We start from the raw sequence: 8463 nt of genomic DNA, 5'->3' as shown, positions 1-8463 counted from the left end.
TACTGCACTGCAATGTTGAAGGAGAGTGCATCTTCCAGTATTTGTACTTTTCCTAAACACCATCTGCAGTATGTGCCTATAAAATATGTAACTAATAATAATAATAATAATAATAATAATAATAATGTTCAGTATATTTTGTACATTTACTTTGCTCCCTGTGAAATAAAAGTAGACTTTTAGGTTCTCCCACTCATGTATAAAGCACTGAATATTCTAGCTCCAGGTTACCCAAAGGGATTGATTGCTTGAGTACAGCCAAACATGTAATCTGAGATCTTCTGATTCAGGGCTTCTTACACTAAAATCTACAATTTGGCTCCACGCAATGATTGATAAAACTTCATATCTATGGACCTCTTCCCAAAGTCAACTGAAGACTGTCATTGTGCTTCTCTGTTTCGTGTTGCTGTGTTGTCTAGGGTGAGTCTTTCATCCACACTGTGTTGCCATGCTGAGATGTTTACAGTACCTTAATAACACACGCCTGCTATACACACGTCTTTTAAAAATATCCTTTGTCTTTCCATGATGGAGTTATTTGCAAATTGCTTCAGTTCCTTGCTTTCACACCAAATTATGAATTGATGACTACATTTTAGGGCTCAGTTGTAAAGATTTTTAAGAAAGTTATAAAAAGCATCCGAGAGAAAGAAGGTCATCTTAACAATAAAAGCACTTTAGGGACTTTTTAAATTAACCACAGTTTTCATTTCATGTTGGATGTGTTCAATTGTGTTAAAAAGCTGACGAAGGACAGATGGCCATTGAGGGAGCAGTAACTGGTGAGACGTTTTTGGAGTTATTGCTGTTCATAATCATATACTTTAGATCAGGTGCGCATATTCTATATAATCTGAACCTTATCTTTATGATTCTGTATGCGCTATCTACCTGTGAATGGTTCTATTGTATTACAGTATATATATTATCAATCTACCTTTTATCAATTTTTATCAGTCACAATACAGATTCTATTAGAACCCTGGAAGATAAAATCTTACAAGGTACTTTTTCTGGCGTTTTCATTATCTCCTAAATTAGGTTTTCTCGGATTGAGAAAATATGATGCAGCAGGCGCTGTAGTTTAACTCATTGTTGTTGATAGTTTCCGAAAATTAATACTTTTGTAGGCCAAATCCCCGGTTCTCGGGACTTCACCGAAAATGGAGATCAAAGTGAAAGCAGTGGGGCAAGATGGAAAAGCACTGCGCCTCAACCTCAGCCACGTTTGTCTCCTCAAATTAAGACCGGTCGGCTCCAACCTATCCATGAGGCTAATACGGATCTACTCTGGGAAGAAACAGGTCCGTCTGTCCCAGAACCTGGGGCGGACGTGCCGCTGTATATACGCGCACTTCACAGGTAATGCTGAGTAAATGGACCAGCAGGTAAACGTGTGATTCATTCCTGATATAAGCAACATTTTCAGTCATATACCGGTGCAGTGTATGATTCTAACAAATCTACGGATATTTTAAAATTTTAGAAATGGTATTTTACAATAAAAGATTTTAACAGACAAGGTCCTGTGAGCTGTTACACTTGTATTTCTCAGATTTTGTAAAAGCGACCAAACAGTACCTGGAAAACCGATCTAGTCAGTTTCTAGAGGCACAGCACACTGGCGTTGAAGTAGCAAAGAGGTGCTATTTTTTGGGGGGGACAAATTAATTACATCCCTGTTTGAAGACGTTGGAAGAGTTATTCAACGGCAGAATTTATTCACTCTAATATCTCTGTAAGCAGTGAAAGAAGGAGGCTGGAATCCAACTGCAACAATGCAGGCTGATTCGAAATACCTGTAAATCAAATTTTAAAATGCGATTTTATACAGCCTTGACTATGATATAATACTGTGCGCAGCAACGCTAGTCAAAAATAAATCAGTACACAAATTTATCATCTGTAGTCCGGGTCTTCCAAAAACCTACTGGTTAAATGACGTGCAGGCAGTCACGTCATTTAACCAGTAGGTGGCGCTCTTTCCTGTCAATTGGGATCACTTGAAACTTCTCTTTAAATGTCTTTCCTTCCCCTCTTACAGTTTCAGGCTGTTTTGTTTCCCGTTGCTCTTACTCGCAAAAAAAGGTTCATCTTCTAAATCGTTATTGGAATTAGGTCGCAAGAGTTTCTTAGAGTTTTGTTTTAAATGATAAAACGTTGTCCCACTGTAATGAAACGGGCAATGAGACTGTCCCTGTAAAAGTCTCCAAATTGTCATTCGCTAAGCCACAATCACAGAACCGAGACCTGTGTTACAGTATCGATATTGACGTATTTTGGGGTTGAAGACATATATAATGAAGTAGTTTGATTCGTAAGGTCTGTTGTATCTGCCGACACTTGATGTGTAAACTTCTTAATGTAACTTCTAACTGTATCTTAACACATAAAGGGAATTTCCGGAGTTTTCCAAACTTATTTTCTTCCTTTATAAATCCATAGAATGTGCTAGGAATGGAATTTTAAAACTGAATTTCAAATGTAAATTTGTTTTACATTAATCTAATGTAAAACTAAGAGCAGGAGGCACTTCATTTCAAAAAAGTATTTGGATTATATAATAGATACTTTATTGATCCCGGGAGGGAAATTGCAGATGAAGCTATATATAACAAGCCATGTTATTAAACTGAAACCCTGGCTTCTTCAAAGAAACAGCAGAGAACCTCGTGTTTATTAGATAACAACCGAGCTGGAAGAGCCGAATGTCCTACTCTCATTTCTCATGTTTATGTTCTTATGTTTTAGAAAATATTCGTGAAAGTAAGACATTTTTTAATGACTGCCAAGTAAAAAAAGATCACAATAAGCTATATTGTTATTAGGGTGATATCATAAAAAAGCCGTCAGAATCTTATCATGTAGCATTCTATAATTTGCTAATATAGTTAGTTAAGATATATGGTATAAATCATTACAAACGAAGTTTATATTAAGCTTTTATATATGTATCCAATGTCTTAAAGGTAAGTCGTCATAACATTAAATACATAATATCTACATAATTGTTCATGTATTCTGTCAAGATTTCTTCTTCATGATCCGGTATGGATCATACAAACTACGTTCTTGGATTTTGTCAAATTTAGGAGGCGAGTCTTTTTAAGTTTTTTTCATATATTTAATTCAATGGGAACATGTATAAATACTGTATATATTCTCCTAAAAATGACACGCACAATATGGGGCTGTTATAAAACAATGTGCATACTCAGAAAACGTTTCCGGTGCTGTTTTCCGATATTTACATTTGATAAATCTATCACAGTAATTACAATTAAATTACAATTAAAGTGCAAACAATCCATACAGTTTGTTGTAGAGGGATTTTATGTTAACATCAAGAACGGTGGTTGTTTTCAAATTATATGTTCTTTTGCAGGTATTTTGGAAAAACTTTAGCTGAATCTTATCTACAGCCCACTATTTCGGAGGAGAAGATGTCCCCTAGAGCACGGGTGATATATGAAAAGGCAAGAGGTAAGGGTCGAGACAAAATTGTACCAGGCTTAACAATCGGCGACAGAGAAGATTACAAGCCCCTCATCGGTCGCGGACATTAAAGAAAGAAGCAAAACGTGCTTGCACAAAAATCAACTACTAACTTTAAATTACAGTTCTGAGCTACAGACCTTACAGTATGATCACGCTCCATTCACGGTGCCAATTCCAACAGACTACGGAAAAGCTTCTACCTCCAGGCAATAAGACTGCTAAATAGCCAACCTGTAGCTCCTTAGCAAATCACCTGTAATGGCTACATGGACACACAATTCTCACTATATTCAGCATAACTGCACTACATGTATATTTTGCATACACCATGGACACAGCTCTACTCACATTGAGTTTTATTCAATTTAAAAAATTTAACCTCAATTTTGTGACTTTTGTGTGTTTGTGAATTTTTGTGATTTTTGTGATTCTTGTCATTTTTGTGGGCTCGCAAAAAAAAAAAACATTTCATTGCCAGCAACTGCTGCTGCACGCCGTATTGTTGTGCATTTGATAAATAAACTTTGATTTGATTTGATTTGAATTGTGGATGACAATTTCGTTCTTAGCAGAGCTCGACGTTTTCGTATTTTCATCTATTGGCAATATACATGAGATCCGAAATTTGTCATCTAGTTTTTCTTTAACCAACGTTAAATTTAAATTCGTTTACATTTGTCGATTGTGAAAAATTGTCTTTATTAGTCCCAGTTAATGTGCATTAGCCTTTTCCCAGTCCTTAGTCGTGGAGAGGTTTGTATCTGTAAGCGAAGTCATTGCCACCGTGGCGTCTTCAGAGTATCGTGATGTCGTCGCCGGCTTGGAGGGAGAAGGGTGGCGGTGTGTCCTCTCGTCCTGGAAGAGAGGCTCCTCGTACTTTTTAAGAGCAGCGGTAGTTTCTAAGAGGGGAACGTATCGACATGTAAACCACTGTTGTGAAGGACTCCTCAGTTTGAGGTCCTTCACAACAGTGGTTATCGTGTTATCAATGATAGGACACCGTCTCATTTCTGCTTGTTTAAGTGATAGAAGTAGCTTGTTATATGATTCATATTATAGTATTTTTGCCTTTCGTCTTAACAGCAGCAGCAACGTAATTTCGTAAAGGGACGAATGCATGGAGAGCTAGATGTGTTATTTTCCCCTTTTCTTCTTTTTATTAGCAAAGGTTTCTAATCTTTCCTAAACAGCTTTAAATTCAGAGGAGACCTGGAAAATGTTGAGGGAACAGTCGAAACTGAAACTGATGCAATTGGAATCTAAACTTCCATCAGATGCAAAAGTAGGCACAACTCCTTCCGTATTTGAAATCCAAGAAAGTACTTTTCGTTACTGTTGGAGGCAGTGGCCGTTGGCAAAAATGATTTGAACACCTACAAGAAGTGTACCTACATGTAAATTGTTTTTCCTTTATGCCTCCTTTTCGGCAGTTATTAGAGAAACGGAGGTTCAACGAAATGCTGCAGAATCTTGATGGAAGAATTGGTCACTACAGGAACAATCTCGCACAGATACACAGGATCTCAGAAACAAACCAGGACAAGATGTCTCTGATAATAGTCAATAATCCTCTCCCTGACCTCACTGACATGAAGGGGAACTGTGGCCCAATGCAATATCTCATCAAAAGCGACTCGAAGCAGGTGTAACAGTGATGTACCTTCACCGAGCAGTTCGAATTTGGAATGGAAAGGAATCAATTATTTTGAAGCTTGTGCATGTGTTCTATCTAAACTGGCGTAGGGAAATAAAAATGAGATTTTTCAAAAATGTCATTGATTTCAAATGCGGTTTTGTATCGCATGAAAGGTTTTGCTTCTTTATTCTTTTATATATATATAAATGATTTGGCTCTTTCTTGAGTAGTAGCAGGATGCTAAGAAATAATAATAGTATTCCTTTCACAGACGAAAGATCCTTTGAAGAACTGGCATGAATTGCCACCCCTGAATCACAGCAGAAAACACCCGTCACTAATCTGGAGAAAGTCCTACAGTCTGAAGAAAGAGCAGTGCCATAGACCAGGCAAACAGGCAAAAAGGTATTTATTAAGAATAAGGAATGTGTATAGCATGGAGTGTTGAGTGTTAATTGGGACTTTCTGCAACTTTGTACTTTGTAATTTGAAATCATTCATAATTTTCTGCTTTTTCCCCAAAGGATGTACCTTTACCAATCAGTGTGGTCAATTCAGATTCAAATGGGACCTCTGTGTTTACCTCCTATTTATATTGGACTGTGATTGAAGTAAATTAATTATTGTGTCACATAAGTAAGACTTAAAAGATTAAGCAGGTGGAATGATGTCGGCATTGCTAGAGCATATTTTTAATTGTGGTCTTTATTGTGGTTTTAATATACTCCCACAAAGACTTGCGAAAACAAGATTTTCATCAAAACCGGACCTTCAATAATCAAAAGTAATTCAATAATTAGCAATGTACTACTTTCTAAGGCACACTGGGCCATAGATTTAACACAGTACCTGTGTCTCTTTTCGCTCAGACTCTTGAAAAAAATATCTGGATTTATTATTAGATCAATAGCTACAATAAACCAAATGTGCAAGATAGTTTGAACAGCCTTGTCAAGTATATCATTTTTCACATTCTCTTAACATTTGTGAAGTTTTAAAGAGATCATCTAAGCAAGTAAACATTTCCTTTTTTCATTTTACAAATTAAAACTTTTTCTTTCTTCAGAAAAAGTAAAGCAATATCTCTAGGAAACGATGCTCAGATTTTTTTTTACAAAATATCCATCAGTTTTCAAATCCCTTCATCCAGTTCAAGGTCTTGAACCAGAGCCTATCCCGACAAGCAGTGGGCACAAGGCAGGATCTATGAAATGTATTTATAAAAAGAGTTCTAATCTAGCAGATATTTTTGTGCTATTGTGTAAAATCACATTAAGCATACTTGAGCAAATATAACACAAATATACTATCAATGTATTTTATTTCAGGTCTCAAAGAAATGCAAACTCAAATACTGGCTGTCAAGAGTACTCTGATGAAAACATTCCAAGGCTGTTACCAAAGTTGCTAGATAACAGGACGTCCAACAGCAGGTCCTGTGTGACTAATATACATGAAGGTAATGGCTCTAAATCTTTAGTGTTGAGGTAAAAAAATCATAATTATAGCAGTTGTCTCACCAGTCATGGGAATAGGTCATTTATATTTTAGATAGGAACAAGTAATAGGTTTATTCCATGCTGAAAAAAAAGAAGAAAGAAAACACAAAGTTTCGGCCGTGGAGCCTTCTTCAGGTGTGAGAAAGACAATCTGTAAGACAGTAAGTCTTTCTCACACCTGAAGAAGGCTCCACGGCCGAAACTTTGTGTTTTCTTTCTTCTTTTTTTCAGCATGGAATAAACCTATTACTTGTTCCTTTGCAGCCTACGCATGCTGACTCAGCTACCCACCTGAACTATATTTTAAATATATATTTATATTTTAAAAATACAGAGCACACAAATGTTAATATTTTAATATAAAGTACTCTTAGGTGGTGGATAAAATATCCAGTAGGCATCACACACTTCAATTTTATGTACAAACAAATGTAACATCTGCTGCCTAGATTCTGTGACAAGTAAGGGGCTCCAATACTATATTTCAGCAGTTAATGGCAGTGTCATCTACAGTATGTAGTACATTTCTAAACAACAGGTGGGCACTGTCACTGTTAAGTTACCACAGTCATCTGCAAATGATTGATAGCAAGTCAAGCCAGCTGCCTGTGTGTGTTTTGTGGGGCGAATGCTTGCTGTTAATGTTAGTGCTGCTGGCTGTATAACTATTTAAACTTTTTAGAGTCCAGACCTCCCAGTCTGCTCGTTCCAAAACCCTCAAAGCAGCAGTCAGTCCAAATGTGTAAGCAAGTCACCCACAGATTGTCTGAGCCTATAAGGTATTGATTGCCAGCAACTGCAAAGAATGATGGGGTCTTGAGTATTCAGTTTAATCTTGTTCTGAAAATTTAGCTTCATGCTCAACATTCTGCTTTATACTACCAAGTGTTTATAAAAACGAACCATTAATGGAGGTATCACAATATTTCAACATAAAATATTTATTTTCAGCCATATCTTTATTACATCATGTCAAGATAAAATTTAATCAGAGTTCCTCTGGTACTGTATGTAAATGTCTTTCATACAATAGCATATACAGCACAGTCACTGGTGAACACCACACATTGCATAACCGTATAAGAAATAACGTAACTAAAATAGGGATATTTTACCTAATACATACACAATCCTAAAACCATAATAAAAAAAAACACCACTGTCAATTACTTGATTGATTTTAAACAATTCAATTAATGGATTTCCCTTCCAGCATTAAATACTGAACTCCACGAGAAATAACAAAAATGACAATGTACGATTTGTACTTTAAGTGAACAGAAAGTGCTTTGAAACAGGAACTATTCATCACCTAAGGCAAAGGGCCATGTGGAGGGGTTTGTGCTAAAAAAAATACATATCATGTAATGTTGAATCATCAAGATTTGTACAAGATGGATTGTCCATAGTTTAAGCTCCTGTGCCAGAAAGGATAGAAACAAGTTCTGCGCTGATTGATGTTAATTGAGGTCAATGTCATTCCGTGCTGCACTGACAGATTTTACCAGATGTTGCCGTGCTTCACACACCTCATTATTAAGTTGAGGGTGTGTGTGTTTGTTCTCCAGGTCCACTCCATGAGCTCTGCCCTATTTCCAGGGAAATTAAGCACTCAAACTGCGGGACCTGGGAGCCTCTCTCTCTCTCTGCTCTGCAAGAGACGACCCCCACTGTAACGGCACCAGGAGCTGGACACTTCAGATATGGACAGAAGTCCCTCTGGACAGTCAACAGCAGTATTTCGGAACCCACCCAGTACCTCTGGTCTAACCTGAGGCACGGACACAGGGGTACAAAAAAACTGCAATAAATAAAAAGCTAGCAATC

The 8463-nt window shown here is 36.9% G+C and overlaps 1 protein-coding gene across 1 annotated transcript; it reads left to right on the top strand.

The window, feature by feature from the left end:
• The first annotated feature begins 481 nt into the window (after positions 1-481).
• LOC107078017 (uncharacterized) lies at positions 482-8463 on the top strand. Its single transcript, XM_069192539.1, has 8 exons — positions 482-785; positions 1134-1365; positions 3389-3486; positions 4692-4783; positions 4932-5144; positions 5409-5542; positions 6466-6596; positions 8205-8463. The coding sequence occupies exons 1-8, from the start codon at positions 761-763 to the stop codon at positions 8444-8446; spliced, it is 1167 nt and encodes a 388-aa protein (XP_069048640.1). The 5' UTR covers positions 482-760; the 3' UTR covers positions 8447-8463.

The sequence above is a fragment of the Lepisosteus oculatus genome, chromosome 7, assembly GCF_040954835.1.
Source record: "Lepisosteus oculatus isolate fLepOcu1 chromosome 7, fLepOcu1.hap2, whole genome shotgun sequence".
In the NCBI taxonomy this organism is placed as follows: Eukaryota; Metazoa; Chordata; class Actinopteri; order Semionotiformes; family Lepisosteidae; genus Lepisosteus; species Lepisosteus oculatus.
Note: the sequence above shows the minus strand (reverse complement) of the source record. Positions and strands in the feature narration are given on the sequence as shown.

Excerpts from the sequence above, each read along its gene's own strand:
- LOC107078017 (XM_069192539.1), top strand. The coding sequence starts at position 761 with ATGGCCATTGAGGGAGCAGTAACTG. Across the intron at positions 1,366-3,388 it reads TATATACGCGCACTTCACAG|GTATTTTGGAAAAACTTTAG; the intron begins GTAATGCTGAGT and ends GTTCTTTTGCAG. Across the intron at positions 4,784-4,931 it reads AACTTCCATCAGATGCAAAA|TTATTAGAGAAACGGAGGTT; the intron begins GTAGGCACAACT and ends CCTTTTCGGCAG.